Source organism: Miscanthus floridulus, chromosome 19, assembly GCF_019320115.1.
Source record: "Miscanthus floridulus cultivar M001 chromosome 19, ASM1932011v1, whole genome shotgun sequence".
In the NCBI taxonomy this organism is placed as follows: Eukaryota; Viridiplantae; Streptophyta; class Magnoliopsida; order Poales; family Poaceae; genus Miscanthus; species Miscanthus floridulus.
Genome location: NC_089598.1, coordinates 7731058 through 7747893, shown reverse-complemented (window position 1 = coordinate 7747893; position 16836 = coordinate 7731058). Strand labels below are relative to the sequence as shown.

The 16836-nt window shown below is 42.7% G+C and overlaps 1 protein-coding gene and 1 long non-coding RNA gene across 3 annotated transcripts; both read right to left on the bottom strand.

The window, feature by feature from the left end:
- Window positions 1–884: 884 nt before the first annotated feature.
- Window positions 885–5798, bottom strand: LOC136529955 (uncharacterized). Of its 2 annotated transcripts, XR_010777484.1 has the most exons (5): window positions 5676–5798; window positions 5080–5612; window positions 2272–2333; window positions 1496–1590; window positions 885–1379 (listed from the first exon to the last, which is right to left on the bottom strand). It is a non-coding gene; the product is annotated as an uncharacterized lncRNA (long non-coding RNA). The 2 variants fall into 2 exon arrangements; XR_010777485.1 differs by lacking the exon at window positions 1496–1590 and having other exon boundaries at window positions 885–1495.
- Window positions 5799–6545: 747 nt separating this feature from the next.
- On the bottom strand, window positions 6546–11504 carry LOC136527895 (cytochrome P450 88A1-like). The gene is made up of 6 exons (XM_066520751.1): window positions 10864–11504; window positions 7799–8561; window positions 7595–7684; window positions 7376–7454; window positions 7060–7288; window positions 6546–6901 (listed from the first exon to the last, which is right to left on the bottom strand). Exons 1-6 carry the CDS (start codon window positions 11133–11135, stop codon window positions 6766–6768), a joined length of 1569 nt encoding a protein of 522 aa, XP_066376848.1. The 5' UTR covers window positions 11136–11504; the 3' UTR covers window positions 6546–6765.
- Between the last annotated feature and the right edge of the window lie 5332 nt (window positions 11505–16836).

Here is a 16836-nt window from a genome sequence, read left to right as displayed (position 1 = left end):
TATATTATACAAGTTTCAAAATTGTGTAGTTAAAAAATAGCAAATGTTGTGGTCTTAAGTTCATATCCTGAAAAATACATATTTTTATTTTTACCAATTATCACCCCATCACTGTCGATTGCTCATTGCTTTAAGCTAAACCCTCCGGCACAATGATGATTTTTTACCATTTATCACTGCTGCAATGAGCCTGCCCACGGCCGGAGGCAAATCTGACAGTGATGAGCCTGTCCACTAATGGAGCAGTTCCGTTCTGGCGTAGTGAAATGTAGAAATTGGAATGACCGAACACTTTAATATAAATTTTAAGACTTAGTTTAGCCAGAAACCTTTGAAAGCAACGTGAGAAGCAAAATAATGAGGTTTAGTTTCCTCTAAAATTCCTTTGAAATTGCCCAACTCATATATAAGAATCTGAAAGGAATTGCGAAAAAATATTCCTTTGTTCCAAACGATCTTATTGGAACTTTTCTACAGTATGTATATGACTTGAATCTTCCAAAATTTCTATGTTTTTCTCTATTCCAAAGCAGCCCTGGACTGTTTAAACCATCTACTATTTAATTCATTGATTAGACCCTAAATTGAACACTGAACTGCTAGCCTAAACTGTACGCTGCAGATATGCTATGTCTAGGCGTGTTTAGACGAATAATGATGATAGCAGATTTGGAAAAATGACCAAGGAACATATATATATGTCACATGTGGGACAAGGCTCAGAATTGATTGGTGGATTATATTCCTTGGAAAACCTTTGATGAGTTTCGCACACACTTGATGCTGCGACTGCAACCACAGCAAGGTACAAGACTCCGTGTAAGTCTTACAAAGTGTAAAAAAAATCCTGAAACACCAAGCCAATTAGGAGATTATGATTCCTAAATTAATTAGCATCATATCATATGTATAGCTCAGGTTATACAATATTGGCATTCCCATTATACGCAACACCACCAGGTGCACTTTTGCATCTTCAGTCTTGCAATAGCCTTCTTCAGGTTCTATTGCTGAGCCCAAACATGGAGAAATGCAACATATATATAGCTCAGGCTATACAATATTGACACATGCAGACTCAGACTGCCGTGCAGGGCTCTTTCTCCACATGATCAATTATGTACATAGCTCTTTGTTGCTTAAACTAAGCAACACTTGAGACCTTGTTCAAAATATTATGTACTGTGTAGTACCCTCATAACTGTATACGCAGGGCTTTCCATGTCTGCTGATTCGCCTTGTTTCCAGTATGGATGAGGGAGATCTCAATGCCATGTGTGACCAAGATGTCGATATGAAGGGGATCCATGAGTATCAATCGTGTTCTTGCCATGGACCATGACAAGAACATGATTGGTGGCAGCACCTATTCATGTGTCCTACATGGCCACTGCCAGTTAAAAAAAATAGTCTTCCCCACCATGTGGCTAATAACCGCATTCAATTAGAAAGGTGTAGATAATGTGATGAGTTGCCACAACCTCAAACTACTAACCTGAAAAGTAAATAGTAGAAAAATCCAGAAGTAATCAAAACTGCAGCACAAATGCAGGGGGGATTGTGATATTCAATGGAACCAATTTTTCCTGTCTGTGAAGTGTAAATAAGGAATCATAAGCAGAAATCAATCGATAAAAAAAATGAAATTTATGCAGGGAACCCATATTAATTAATAAAACGGTAGGGCGTGCCTGTTAAGACTAAAAAAACACCAAATGGATATATCATCAGAAAAAAAAAACATCCCAACTCAGAGTCTCAGATAGATCAATTTTCAAACCATATTCATAATGTTTCAACCATAAGCAAGAGGTTTTCCTAGGTCAGACTTAAGACTAGGATTTCCATTTTTCATCTTTCAGTTTGCAAGGCAATTTTTATAATGATTAAAGTTCAATAGCGAGAATACCGTTACTCTGCAACCTGTGTAAAATGAACTTTTACATAATATAAACCCATGGTAGAATTGAACAATTATGAAGTCATATCATATATATCGACCAGATTACTGAGAGAAACTACAAATACAAATTTGCGTATTTGAGAGTAATTATTTGATTACACAAGATTGGAAGCAATTAAAATAATACAGTACAAGCACATACAATTATTCAAATGAAAAATAATCTCAGAATCTAGCAAACAGAAAAGTAGGGACCTCAGGTGATTAGATTCCGTATAATCATGTTTCTCACACTGTATGCACCACACATGTCACTTCTACCAAAACTACTACATTCTTCAGGAAAATAATATGCACGATTAGCTTACATGCTTCCTTTTAGCAGTGAATGGGATGGGAGTCACATTGTGGAAGATGTAGCAAAGACACTCTGTAAGAAAGCGGATATTAATTAACAGCTTCACAGAAAACAGAGAGGAACCAATATGATTTTTCCTTTCTTACTCACTCCTTCAAGACTACCAAAAAAAAGTTGTAACTAGTAAGGGTCCTGCAAGATGATAGCATCAGCACAGAAATCTCCCCTCCTAAGCATTTGAATTTGTAAGAGAAAGACTAACCCCAGCTATGGATGCTGCATGTAACTACTGGACCATTTTTATCTATTAATACAATGGCACGCACAGCATGTTTAATAAGAAAATAAGTACTTGAAGCCCAAGTACGTACACCATTCTACATAGTTATCCACAAGTTTGCAAAATAATTTAGTCACAGTCCTGTCATCAATTTTATACAAGAGCCATAGCCGTCTGTAGTGTGCATTACATATATACATAGAGAACTAACTAAGAAATGGAGATAACACATTATTGACAAAGACACCATAAATGGCAAGTGTATGGGGTTTACTAGCAACAAGTTATACTACAACAATCGACCAAGGCATTACTGATTAATGGTAATTTTTAAGTCATTCATTAGTTCAAGATTCGATGTTACTTGCTCAAAACTATAGTTCCCTAAGGCAATTATAGTAGCAGAATAGACAGGTAATATGCTTCTAAATTTGTCTGCAGAGCCACTAATAAGTAAATCATTCTAAAAAAAATAATAAGTAAATCATCCTTTGTTCTAAGCCAAGATTGATTACATGAATTCCATACAGGAAAACACACAGGAATTCTTTGTGAAACTCTTTTTTTCCTGTAAACACTGTTACTGTCTCATGCATCATGAAGTGAAATCTTGCCAATGTTTAAAACGATTGATTACTTAGTATTATATGTCAACTAATAAGCTATCTTCAAGGTTTGCATCCCAAGAGTTCTGCTGTAACAGACTTTGCAGTACAGAGGCCTGAGTTGAGAGAGGGAGGAAAAACATTCTATTGATCTCTGATTCTGGGAAGAATTTAATGGAACATTTTGGTTTTCTGGCAAAGGAGAAAAGCTGAGGATGTAGGGTCTTCAGAATAGGGTTGTTCCAATTATCCTGCCAGAGCATGATAGAATTTCCTTTATTTGGATTGCCAATTGCCATCTGTCTGAACTTATCAGAAAGTTTGAGGATGTGCTTCCACCAAAAAGAGCCTATTTGGTTTCTTACATGTGGAGGTGTTTGGCTATTTCTGTACAGTTTTGACCAAGTGAGTTCAACCCAAGGAATCTCTGCATGATTATAAAATTTATCTAGAAACTTGATCAGAAGGGTATAATTCTGATTTTTCATGTCAATGATGCCTAAACCTCCTTTTTTTGATTTGCAATCTATGTCCCAAGCAGCAAGGAAGGAGCCTTTCCTGTTAATATCTACACCACTCCATAAGCAGTGCTTGCGGTATCTATCAACTTGCTTGATCACTAAGGGTGGGATTTGAAGACTGCACATGTAGAAGGTTGGGAGGGCAGAAAAAACTGAATTGACCAATATCAGTCTCCCTTGGTAAGATAAAAATCTGCTGATGCCTGTAAGCCTTCTTTCAAACTTGGTAAGAAGAGGGGTGAAATCTTGGAGACTAGGTCTTGTAGTTCCAAGAGGGAGACCAAAATATGTTTCCAATGAATTAACAGACAGAGTAGGGAAAAGTAGATTGTGCAGGCAGAAGGAAAATTTGGACTGAGTGTCGATAAGCCTCTTATTAATACCTGGCGAGTACAATAGCATGCATCTAAGGTAGCACCAATATCGTTTAGACAACTTGGCCTAGTGATGGTACCACAAGTTAATTATACCCAGCTCTGGTGGACCATGATTTAAACACAAGAAGTTCAAAATAGTGCGCTGGAGAAGGGACTAAACATTTGAAATCGTACTCTGATAAGGGGACTAAATTAAGGGAGACGAAAGTAATCACTATGTGTGGTGAATTCATAGTTCCGCTAGGCGCTCGCCTAGGCGCGACTAGGCGCGACTAGGCTCTAGTCGGAGGGTGTCCGCCTCGCCTATGGGGGTAGGCGGACCCCTAGGCGGCGGTGGCTCGTCGGCGGCGGCGGTGGTGGTGGAGGAGCGCCTGGCGGAGGTCGTCAGTGGGGGAGAAGGAGCTGCGAGCGGCGGCGGGCGCTCGCGCGGGCTTGCGCGGGCGGCGGTGGTGGTGGAGGAGCGCCTGGCGGAGGTCGTCGGTGGGGGAGGAGGAGCTGCGAGCGGCAGCGGGCGCTCGCGCGGGCTTGCGCGGGCGGCGGTGGTGGTGGAGGAGCGCCTGGCGGAGGTCGTCTGTGGGGGAGGAGGAGCTGCGAGCGGCGGCGGGCGCTCGCGCGGGCTTGCGCGGGCGGCGGTGGGCGCGTGCGCGGGCGGCGGGCGCTCGCGCGGGCGGCAGGTGCTCGGGCGGGCGCAGGCGCAGGCGCGGGCGGCGGCGGTGTGGGAGGGGGCGTGGAGAAGGTGCGCTGGGCCGTTTTTAACGGTGGATAAGTTGGGTTGGGCCGTTTTTATGGGCCTTACTTCTCTTTTCTCCCTGTTCCATGACCATTGGTCTTCTATTTTTTCTTTTCTTTTAAGTACTTAAGTATGTATTAATAAATTTAAGTATGTATTGGAAAACGCCTAGGAAAACGCCTAGGAACGCCTAGGCGCGATTAATCCCGCCTAGGCGCTAGGCTGAGGGTCAGCGCCTAGATTCCGCCTAGCGCCTAGCTGAACTTTGGGTGAATTAGTGACATGCATGGTGAGAGCAAGAATACCTTAACCATGGATGCTGAACCTGTCCTGAACTGAAGAACCCCTGTCCCCTTTGCTGCTGGGATCCAGATGCTTGTTCAGAAACTGCGGAGCAAACAAAACCATCACAAGGATATCAGAGCAGCAGGCATAATAAACCTAGGTTATTTTATTTTCTGTAAATAGATTTTTTTTTTAAAAAAAGCAAGATTGAATTGTGCCGGGGCTCATTGCTCTAGTTTGTTTCTTGTTATTGTTGTGGTGGAAGAAATGAACCACCCTGATAACAAAGCTGCCATTTTTGCTAGACTGCATCGATTTGCAGGAGAATACACGAAACCAGGAACAGTTTTGTAAGCAGAAGGTGTCATATCTCATCCGGTGATGGCTACCGACACGGGAATGGTACGGAAACACCCAATTAGGTACATCCTCGAGTGCAGTATTGAGTCAGACTCTATCCGTTGCTCATCAGGGCTCATAAGAGAACCAAGAGGTGAGAGCGGCGTCCCAAATGAGTAGCTCGCCTATCCCGGGCAAAGCGCCGTCAAATCAGCTGCGAACAGGGATAGGTGAGGATGAGTGAAGGAGCGCGAAGAGAGCGTGAGGAGGGACATACGGATGCGCGAGACGTCGGGGTCGTCGTCGGCCTGGAGGATGCGGTGGATGCGCTGGCGGCGGCGGCAGTTGATCGAACGCCGGCGGAGACGCAGTTTGCGGGCCGGCCTGTTTTGGATCCCAGCCTAGTACGATTCAGAACGGCGGACCAGATGGGCCTGTTTATCTTCCTTATCTTTTACTAGTCCAGCCCATACACGCATTCACGCATGGTATACAAAAAAAAAAATAGTTCATTTAGTTTGATTTAATTAGTTTTGTTTTTTTTAAAGTAGCTTGATTTTGTGATAGTTTTGTGCTACTGGAATACACATAATATAAAGTAAATTTTGTGAGCTCTCATCATATATGCATGCACCTACCCGTGTTATTAGGATATAATATATGTTTTTTTTTTAATTTCGAACAACAAAGAGTCGACACCAAGCCAATTGATCGTCTTCTGACACACCTAATTACCGTACCAGATATATTATACTCCTGTATATATAATTTGAGACTTATTATTTTCACAGGAACACCGTGCCAGTAACACGTATTTGTATTTAAAAAAGGCAAGGGAAAATACAAAAAAAAAAAAACCACGCGCCTGTCTGGCTGATGGGCCCGAAACAGGCCCAACCACGAATTTCAGCGTTTGAGCGGAGCCGACCCAGCAGCAGCATGCAGCGCGGGCCGGGCTGGCAAAGACACTATTCTCTTGCACGCATCCGAGCCCATGACTCATTTCGTAGGTGGCAATGGAATGCTTTTTTCTTCTTTTCTTTTCTTTTACACGCTAACCAATTTGCACCTGCTGTTTTGCTGTGGGTGGGACCGTCTCAGCAGGATCGATCAACTCAGCCATATCATGCTATTTTTTTCGCGAAGCACGTTTTCATCAAGAGAAACACCATATCGTGCTATTGGTACACAGCCGAGGGGTTCGAGCAGGGACAGATATAATTTTCAGCGAATAGTTCAGACTTCACAGCATGCCATGTAGGAGTAATACTTTTTTTTAAAATTTCTTCCTGCTTGTCTTATTTTTGCACAGACAGGGACAACAATGGCCCCGCCCATATTTTTCACTTTTTCAGCCGGCCCAGCACCTAGAGATTTGTTGGTTTCATCCATTCACCACATAGTCCTTCCGAGACGACTCTGGTGATCTTGGCCAAGCAATTGTCCACCGGCCTTGGGTGCGGCAGGTACCTCACCCGGCACTTAGGGTTCGTCCTCGTCAGCCTACACAGCAAAATTTACATTTTTTTTAAAAAAAAAAAAAGCTACTTCATCAATTCAGTTAAACAATAGTCACCTGAACAGATAAGTATGTTTAAAGCAAAAAACACACCTGTGTTAATTTGGAGTAAATTATTCTGAGACGATGCAGCTTTACTTACTTGTAGCCCAGGAGGAAGTGGTGGAGGAAGACGGAGATCTCGAGCTTGGCGAGGTCGTTGCCGGGGCAGAGCCTGGCGCCGAGGCCGAACGCCAGGAACGCGCCGGCTCTCGGCGAGTGGCCCTCCCATCTTGACGGGTTGAACTTGGTGGGGTCAGGGTACACCTGTGGGTCCATGTGCACGCTCCGGTACCATAGCTGCACCTTCCACCCCTTGGGGATCAGGTACCCTGTTTCAAAGTTCAGAGTGCGGAGTTCAGTGATCACTTCTGAAACAAGAATATGTGAGGTTTCTGAATGAAGCGCACGCAGCGTACCGTTCACGAAGACGTCTTTGGTGGCCTGACGGAAGGACACGAACGAGATGTTGACGAGCCGCAGCGTCTCGTCGATCACCTTCATCAGATATTCAGATAGATAGATAGATATCCACACATAGAGTTCATCATCAGTCAGTCAGTCAGTCAGTCCATATATATGAATTTGCTGGCTGCATTTGCACTGCAAGCATCGTCAGAGAATGGATCGGAGCAGACCTGCGAGAGGTACTCCATCTTCCTGAAGTCCCTGAGCGTGAGCCCCTGCTGCGACGCCGGGATGCTCCTCATGATCGCCTCCTGCTCCGCCTGGGACGAAATTTGAACAAGCATCAACCAACGGAATCTGATCTCTGCAACTGTGATTTCAGCTGACAAAAAAAAGATCGAGTCTTTTCAGAGTTCAGACCCTACGCTACGCACCTTTGCCTTTGCGAAGATGTCCGGGTTCTCCTGCAGGAACACGGTGGCCCACATGGTGATGTGGCCGGACGACTCGTGCCCGGCGTTGAGGTACATGATGAGCACGTCGATGATCTCGTCGTCGTCCAGCCGCCGCCCGCGCTCGTCCTCCGCCTCGATCAGCCGGTCCATCATGTCCACGCCGGAGCCCGACACCCCCTTGGACCTGGCGGCGCGCCGCTCGTCCAGCACGCCCTGCAGCACGGCCACGAGCCGCCGGCGCGCGCGCAGCGCCCTGCGGTACGCGAACCCGGGCAGGTTGATGGCCATGGCGCGCATCCCGTAGTTGAGGTCCGTGTAGCTCCGCTCCAGCGCGCGCGTCGTGGGCTCGTCCGCGCCGCCCAGGAAGATCTGCACGATGATCTTGAACGTCATCCGCCGCAGCTCCGTCAGGAACTCGACCCCCCTCCCGGTCCCGGCCGACGAGGACTCGTCGGCCCACGCGCGCAGCGACGACGTCACGGTCCGGTCGATGAAGGGCAGGTACGCGGTGAGCGCGTCGAAGCCGTTGATGGGCGCGGCCGTGAGCTTGCGCAGCCGCCGGTGCTCATCGTACGGCATCGCAATGAACGACTTGGGCCCGATCAGCGCCACCGTTGCCTTGGGCCACCCCGTCACGAACGCGTCGTCGTCCATCAGCACCTGCTTGCACGCCTCCGGAGTCGTTACCAGGATCGTCGGGCTGCTGAACATGAAGCCTCGGTACACGCCCGTGCGCCCGAACCTGCAGCATCATCGGCGGCAATGGCGTCCAGGTCAGGTTATTTATTTGTTTGTTTGTTTGTTCAGTGCAACTGATTACTGATGATGAGCGAGCTCTCGCGGGTCAGACTGATCGAGATATATCAGAGGCAAGAATGAATGATCCCGTCTTCTTCTTGTCATCCTCCTTTTTGAATCACACACAACTTGTGAACATGCATATGCAGCATCCTGAAACATCTCGCGTACATGTGCTAGATACATACTACATTTTCTACTGAAAAAATCACTCGCCATTCATGAACATTGTGCAAGCAAAAGCAAAACAAGCAAATAATCTAATTCCTGAATTTGTGAGGACTCTGTTTCAGTTTGAGCCATTCAGGGCAAACGGACAGCATCCATTCAGACTGCGTCGAGCAGCGACTGAGCAACACGTATGGGGTATGGGCCTCTGGACAGGAGGAATCTGAGCACTCCTAACAGAGATGCTACCTAAAGAGATATAGATATAGATGTTCAGAACATATTCGTGTATGCATCCATATATGAACTAAGTAAAATAGTGCTGACTGCTGAGCAGACCAGCTGCACCGCTTGAAACTCAACAAAGCCAAAGTCGCTTTGGATGGACCAACAGTGAGCGAAGAAGAATCGTGAGAGACAAAATTTAGTTTGGAGGACGCCAAATGCCGAACGAGACTTCACAAAGTGAAGACGATTAGATTAGATTAGACAAAAATTAAACAACAACAATGTCTGATGCTTCCTTTGGCAAGGAGAGAGGATGGGGAGATATGATAATCAAAGCTGCTTTTGACAGCATGTGGCTGGAGAATCAGGGATACGGTGTGGAGGGTAGCTGCCAAGCAGGGCATCACCCGCCCGCCATTTGTTCACACTTGACAATAACAGAGCATTATACTCCTAACTAACTCCTACTACAGTCCTACTAGTGAGCACTACGTGTCTACTTATGCAGGAAGATTATGATTATTTGGGCAGTCAGGGGCCCCCCTGCCAAAGATGGAATCTAGCAACATACTGCATGCTGAATGGTGGCAATGCAATCAATCAGAAGGAGATATGTCTTTTGGGGGCAGTGGGGGCAGCGGCAGCAAGCATTCCTGCTCACGTCAGATCAGTGTCATCTCTCACTCATCACTGTCTGTCTGACTGACTGACTGACTCTGATGACTGTACATGGTCTGAGCTGCTAAACCTGACCGAAACCACGACAGTGATTATTCACCGGCACCGGCAGTGGTTTGTTACTGCTTTGCCTCTCCTGTGGGACGTCGTTGTTCTACCCTGTGTCAGTCTGGTCTGGCTTTCTTTGATAATGGAGTATAATCGACAGCTCTCGTGCCTCCTCCGTTTAAAGGGTAACATAACATTAGTGAATTGCTCCCCTCCACACCCAAAACCAGGGATTCGCATGCAGATACTGACTGTATGTTTCAAGTTTCATACATGCAAGAATGCATGTATCTGCAGACTGGTGCCTGATGAGTCTGAACAGTTTGATTGAGGTTCATGGGTTGAAAAGTCCTCCGGCTCCTTGTGTTGGTGTAGTGTGATGATGCATGCATGCATGGATATGCATAAGTATGGTGGTAGATTTGATACTGATATCATCATAATCATATCATATCATCACCAAAGTTAAAAGGGGGGCATCTTTTGTTCTTTTAATCTGGGTGCATACAGTAGTGTACCTAAATAAAAGCATATATGTTTACCCATCATCAGTCTCCATGTGGGCCCGTTCGCTTACCTTATAATCCGGTTTATTCGGCTTTTTTTTTCAATCGGAACAGTATTTTTCTCTCACAACAAATCAGTCGGAACAGTATTTTTCAGCCAAGCGAACGGGCCCTGTTGCTCTAAGACAGTAGCTATCACGGTAATTAATTAATCCGTCAAGGCTCAAGAGAAGAGTGGACAGGAATTTTCAGTAACCGCTGTAAATTGCTGTGCAGGCTAGCTGTCTTCACTGCTAGTACTCGCTGTCCGCACGGTTGTCTCTTCCAGTGTTTGATTAAGAGTAATTACTAGCTAGGAGGCGTAATTAGCAATACAAAGGGATGAGAATTAACCACCCGGAGGGGTAAATGGATAAGTATCGCGCGCTGGCTGTGGTTGGGCAGCTAATTAAGTTGCTCCCATCTCCATGTGTCACAGGCTCACAGCCGTGGCCCGGTGCAGGTGTCGAAGAGGACAATGACACGTGGGCCCCACCCGGCCCCGTCGCCCGTCCTCGGGATTAGCGGAGGAGATCGAGACTCGAGAGGGCGCACGCGAGGATTAGCGTACTGACTTACCGTCGGACGAAGGAGGCGATGAAGGCGTCGGGCTTGCCGGACTTGAAGGCGCGCAGGAAGGCCCACATGCCGCCGACGACGGGCCACCCCATCTCCCCCGGCGGCAGCCGCGCGCGCCGCGCCGCGCCCAGAGGCGCCTCCCTGTACCACCCGTGCGCCCTCCGCGCCGCGGCGTCCACGAGCACCAACGCGGCGGCGCTCAGCAGCACCAACGCGGCCCATGACGGCAGCGCCGACGCCGACGCCGACGCCGCCTCCTCCATGCCGAGCATCCCCAACGACCGGACGATCGACGCGTGTGTGCGGTGAAATATAGTGATGGATGATGGCGCGCGCGCAGAGCGCTGTGAGTTTGTGAAGGGAGGAGAGACAGCCCAGGGCTGCACGCAGGCAGCGCCCCCTATATACAGGCAGACATCTTTAATTGGGCAAGGGGGGTGCAACGTCTTATTCTGGAGACTGATAGCCAGGAGTTTGTGAAGCTTTGGAAGGAGGGCGCCAATCAACGTTCACGGGTTGCATCCATCATCAGAGAAACTCGGGAAATTAGCTCTAGTTTTGTTGATTTTTCTGTGGTTTCCACATGTCGTTCTTGTAACCGAGTAGCTCGTGTACTAGCTAAGCAAGTTTGAGGTGATAATAGGTTGGGTGAGTGGCAGCTAGCCCCAACCTATGTAGATCACCTATTAGTTTCAGATTGTAATCCCGATTGGTCGATGAATGAAATCATAAGTCGCAAAAAAAAACTCTTCTACAGAGTAAAACATACTAGTCCTTTTATAAATAAATAAATAAATTAATTAATAGATAATAAAAGCTCTTGGTAACGTATTTTGTTCTTGGACTTGGAGTTTTATACTTTTTATTATATAAATAAAAATCATCCGGCATGTATAAACGGAGCCGTTCATTTGGTGTGTGTGCATATCTTAGCTTGTAGGCCGGATGTCTTGTACTACTATGCACACGTAAGCGGCCGGCTTTGGATTTTAACTTGCTGTCAACCCTGCATGCCTAATAATAGGACAAGGACGACAACACTGTAATAAAAGTTAAAATACAACTCCATCCGTTTCAAGTTATAAGACATTTTTGCATTTCTAGATACATTCTTTTTCCTATATATATAGACATAGTGTATATCTAAGTGCATAAAAAACTATGTATTTAGAAAAGTTAAAATGTCTTACAATTTGAGTGTCCAACTTTCTTGGAGAGTCAAAACATGTCAAATTTGTCCAGATTTATATAATATAATAATAACATTTATGATATTAACTAAGTATTATCGTTATATTCTTTATTAATTATATTTTCATATTATACTTATTTAATATCATAAACTTCTGTAGTTCTCTTTATAATTTTGGTCAGACTTGGTATGCACTAAAAAAAAGTTAGAATGACTTAGTTTTGAACGAACATATATGAGTATTGAGTAAAGTAGCAACATTCATATACGGAAACTCGTGTCGTCCTGGACTTATTAAGCTCCAATGTCATTATATTATAGTAGTGACTAATAAGAGTGTAATGATATGATTTTTCTGCTCTGTTAAACTGATTGACATATACAAGAGGCTGGATATGGACAAGGGGAATCATGCGAAGATATGATATGTTCTGAAAACGAAAAAGTCGCTTGTTGTTTTTCGGCACTTTTGAGTGTATCATCGAGTTAGGCCTCGTTTAGATTGCAACTTTTTTCAACCTGATGAATAGTATCACTTTCGTCTTATTTGACAAATATTGTCCAATCGTGGACCAACTAGGCTCAAAAGATTCATCTCGTGATTTCCAACTAAATTGTGTAATTAGTTATTTTTTTTACCTACATTTAATACTCCATACAAACGGCTAAAAATTAATATGACGGAGAGAAAATAAAAAAACTTGGAACTTTGATGGTGGGCCTTACTGCGGCATCGATCAGTAAATACGAGTGACGGATGGAGACTTTAGCGTACAAAAGGTGACGAGCGACTGAGCGAGAGGCCGTCCAGTGCACTGCAACTCTTGGCGCCTCATGTCGTCAGTCATGTACTAGTACTAGTAGTACGTTAAAAAAAATTGAATGGAGCTCCTCAGAGCACAAACGTACAGTACTACGTGAGCATATGTAGCCTCGTACGTGTACGTGTACGTGTCGGCACCTCGCACATTTGCCGGACGTACCGGACGGGAGGTGCATGATATGTGTCAGATGTGTTCAAGTAACGAGACACTCCTTTTCCCTCGAGCACGTCGGTGCCGTGGTGGTCAACAGTGCAAATCCCACTACGGCCAAAGTTCGTAAGCTGCAGTAGTTCATGGCTTCATGCATAAGTTTGTTGTCTCCTAGTGATATGCCACCGTCGGCTCAGATTATATAAATCGTTTTGTCTTTTCTATATACCAAGCTTGTACTATATACTTAGATAAACTAAAATAGTCTATAAATTGAAACGAAAAGAGTACATATATATAGTTTTCTACCGGTTTCCCGTAAAAAAAATAGACTGACTAATTTTTTTATTTCATTTTTATGCTAAAAAACTATTTTATTTTACCTTCTATTTTCTTTGTAATAAAACTCGTGTTAAAGTTTTTACTGCTATTTGGGAAATGATTCGAACTCCAATAACTTTGTTGAACCGTTCCTACATGTATTATTATCCTATTATTAGACACTGCTTTTGTTAGGTGGATGTAGCTTATACAACAACTACATTATAATTTTGGAAATTTTTACAAGTCTAAGCCCTAGCATCGAGCCCTTCACGTGGCCAAGATCCCACCGCGCTAAGCTCACTGCAAAAGACCATGGAGCTAATCTCAACCTTTCTACTATAGAAACGGTTTTTGTCGACGTTAGCGATTCTTTTACTGGCGGCTTATATAAGAATAGGCACCAGTTGAAATAGAATTATTGACACATGGTTATAAAACTATCTGTGTAATCCCATGGCTTGAGCCTATCCTGTTCAATTGCTAGATCTTTCCCTTCTTATACTATTATTTTATAAAAAAATGCATATTTAAGCTCAAGAACAAACAACCCATTTCGGGGCTCGGTGAATGATGGTAATTCTCATTACCTTAAGTCGGCCGTTGTTGTAATCAAAATTCTACTTCCTCTTAATGAAATACGTGCAAACGCACGGTCTAAAAAAAGAACAAATAACCCCATAGCTGGCCCTACCCTACCAAAAAAAAGTGGCATCAAGATCATTTTGCTTATTTCTCAGTAACTAACTTTAGAGAAACTCCAAAAAAAACTCTTTATATACTTCCTTTTTGATAGGAATAAATATTTTGAGGAAAAAAACACTCAGACAATTTTTTTAGTTAGATCTCCAAATATTGCTATCTTCTATTACTTGTTTCTCACTAGCCAAATGTGGAGAGCATAGATGGCTCTCCAAAGTGCACATAAGATAGAAAAACTGTTGCAATGTGGGAAGACACTGAGAACGATTCTTATTCAAATGACTCTCCAAATAAGCATTTAGAGAGTGAGTTTAGGGAACATTTTTGGAGGTACTACAAGAATGGTCGACATTTTTAATATGTGAATATCTAACTAAATAGGGGCTGTCGAGAATCCTGATATAAGAGATATCAATTTAAAATTGTAAAATATAAATAAACATGGCATTGATCATTACCATAAAAACATTAATAGCATAATATAAGGAATAATATTACATGAATTTTTCATTCAAAAACTAGAAGAAACATATGAAAACATAGATAATGTAGAGAATTATGTAAAACTTAATTGCACGCTATTTGGTTAAAGATGTCGTTAGTCCGACGGCTTAGTGATCCACATAGAGAAGAAAAACTTCGTCATATTCAAATTTTTATGTAAATAATAAAATAAATAAGTCAGTATTAAAGTATCTCTAATGATAGAATAAGTCATACCAAAATGAATAATATTTATATAAAATTTTTGAATAAGACGAAAGATCAAACATGAAATCCTAAAATAAAAAAAGTCACTTATTTTGGGACGGAGGGAGTAGTAAATAAAATTTATTAATGTTATGAACAATGTATATCATTTTAATAGTGTTATACTGCTATATTATACTAGTACTAGCAAACATGCCCGTGCATTGCAACGGGAGAAAAAAAAACTATCAAATGTCCAACATGTTCGCTTCATTTTGTTGCACAACTGTTGCGCCCATGACACCTTAATTTGTATAGATGCTACTTTTGATGTTGTGAGTGGTTGATGCAGCAATCATAAATGAACAGGCTTGTTAATGTAAGCAAGGATCACAATGTTACATATCTATTTTTTTATCTATTTATAAAATTTAAAAACTATACTTTATTTCATGATAACCATGGTAACTATAATATAGGCTAATATTGGCAATAATACGACAATTTCCAATGAATTATGTATTTAATTAAAATACAATCTTGATAGATTTTTTCTTTTATTATTGTAAGGCGTGAAATATTTACTCGCAAATATATTATAACTTTAGTTTTCATTACTATCCATGTGCTGGTAGAGTTCGATATCAAGTTCCGTGACTTGTTTTAAGGATCTATAAGAATATGTAATTTTAATATTTTATTAAAGTCAGCAAGGGGTTAGTTGTCATCATGTCTTAGTTTCCACGTGTCAGCCTTTATCGAAAGTGGCATTGGTATATGCAGACAACTTAGATATTTGCATTCTTATGTGCGGATAGCTTGGAGAAATATTTGTTTTGATTAGATTGGATGACAAATTGCTCAAGATTAGTTTACAGTTTAATAATTAGTTAAGCCATCGGCTAATTCATGTCATAATTATAATTTATTTCTATTTAAAACTAACTACTTAGTAATAGAAATATTTGTTTATTAAGTAAGGATCAAAGTTTCAAAGACCCTAATACTGTATTTATTATTTATCTATTTTAGTAGGGAAAAACAGAGTTACTTCATCATAAAATTAGAAATAAAAAATTCAAACACGGAAAGGACAACATGGCAAAAAAAATCAGGGGAAATCACCATGGGGCGGGGACGCCACTTTCACCAAACCCTCAGGTACGGAATCCAAACAAGCGGTAGAAGATAAAAAAAGAGAAAGCAGCGGAAGTAGAAACTGAGACAGAAACGAAAAAAAGGGACGCGAATACAACACGAACACGATGATTAGGTTGGATGAAAATCTAAAAGTGGCAGAAAATTTGCTCCTTTATTATTAGATATAGATTAAGCCTGTTCGTCTCACAGATACATGTCAGTCTAAGTTAGTCCTAAGTTTAACCTTTTTTGTAATTTTGATTACTAATATTTATAAAAATATATTTTACCCAACGGTTGCTTAATTAATAATCACATATTGTCAAAGTATTTTCTATACGAATTTAGTAATGTCAAGCTTCTTTAGAACTTTACATATGGATAGCCTATATATATTAAACTAAATTAAAAGGGCTTTGTTGTTTGTGTTGCTTTTCCTACTTATCTTTTTTCCTCTTATAAAAGAAATCGAGGTAAATCTCCTACCGTCTTTTTAGGAAAAGGACTTACATTCCTCGGTAGTCGGCGTCCATCAGACCATCACCCTATACAGCTAGCATTGTGATAATAATAAAGCAACAAAGCTATGTATATATCTATATGCACTACCCTAGATCAGGACATCACTGTCGATTCAAAAACTCCCTTCCCTGCTGTATTTTAAACCGACAGTGGCATTCCGACAGTGATGAGGGACATCACTGCCGGTTCTCAAGAACCGACACTGATCTACAGACAATAGTGTCGGTTCAGGGCTCCACCCGGCAGTGTCTAGTTGAACAACACTGCTGGTTTGTAGAACCAACCGACAATGATGGTTACTTCCACAGTGTCGGTTCTTGACTCAAGCCGACAGTGTTGAAGAAGCCTACACTATCAGCTTGTGTCTCAAGCCGGCAGTGTTGAGCAAGCCATCACTGTCGGTTCATGGCTCAAGCCGGCTGTGTTGGTCGA

What these genes read in the sequence shown, in the direction of transcription:
- LOC136527895 (XM_066520751.1), bottom strand. Translation starts at nt 11,135, where the DNA reads ATGCTCGGCATGGAGGAGGCGGCGTCGGCGTCGGCGTCGGCGCTGCCG. An exon ending in ACATCTTCGCAAAGGCAAAG is followed by an intron (nt 7,685 to 7,798) that starts GTGCGTAGCGTA and finishes ATTTCGTCCCAG; the next exon opens with GCGGAGCAGGAGGCGATCAT. An exon ending in CAAAGACGTCTTCGTGAACG is followed by an intron (nt 7,289 to 7,375) that starts GTACGCTGCGTG and finishes ACTTTGAAACAG; the next exon opens with GGTACCTGATCCCCAAGGGG.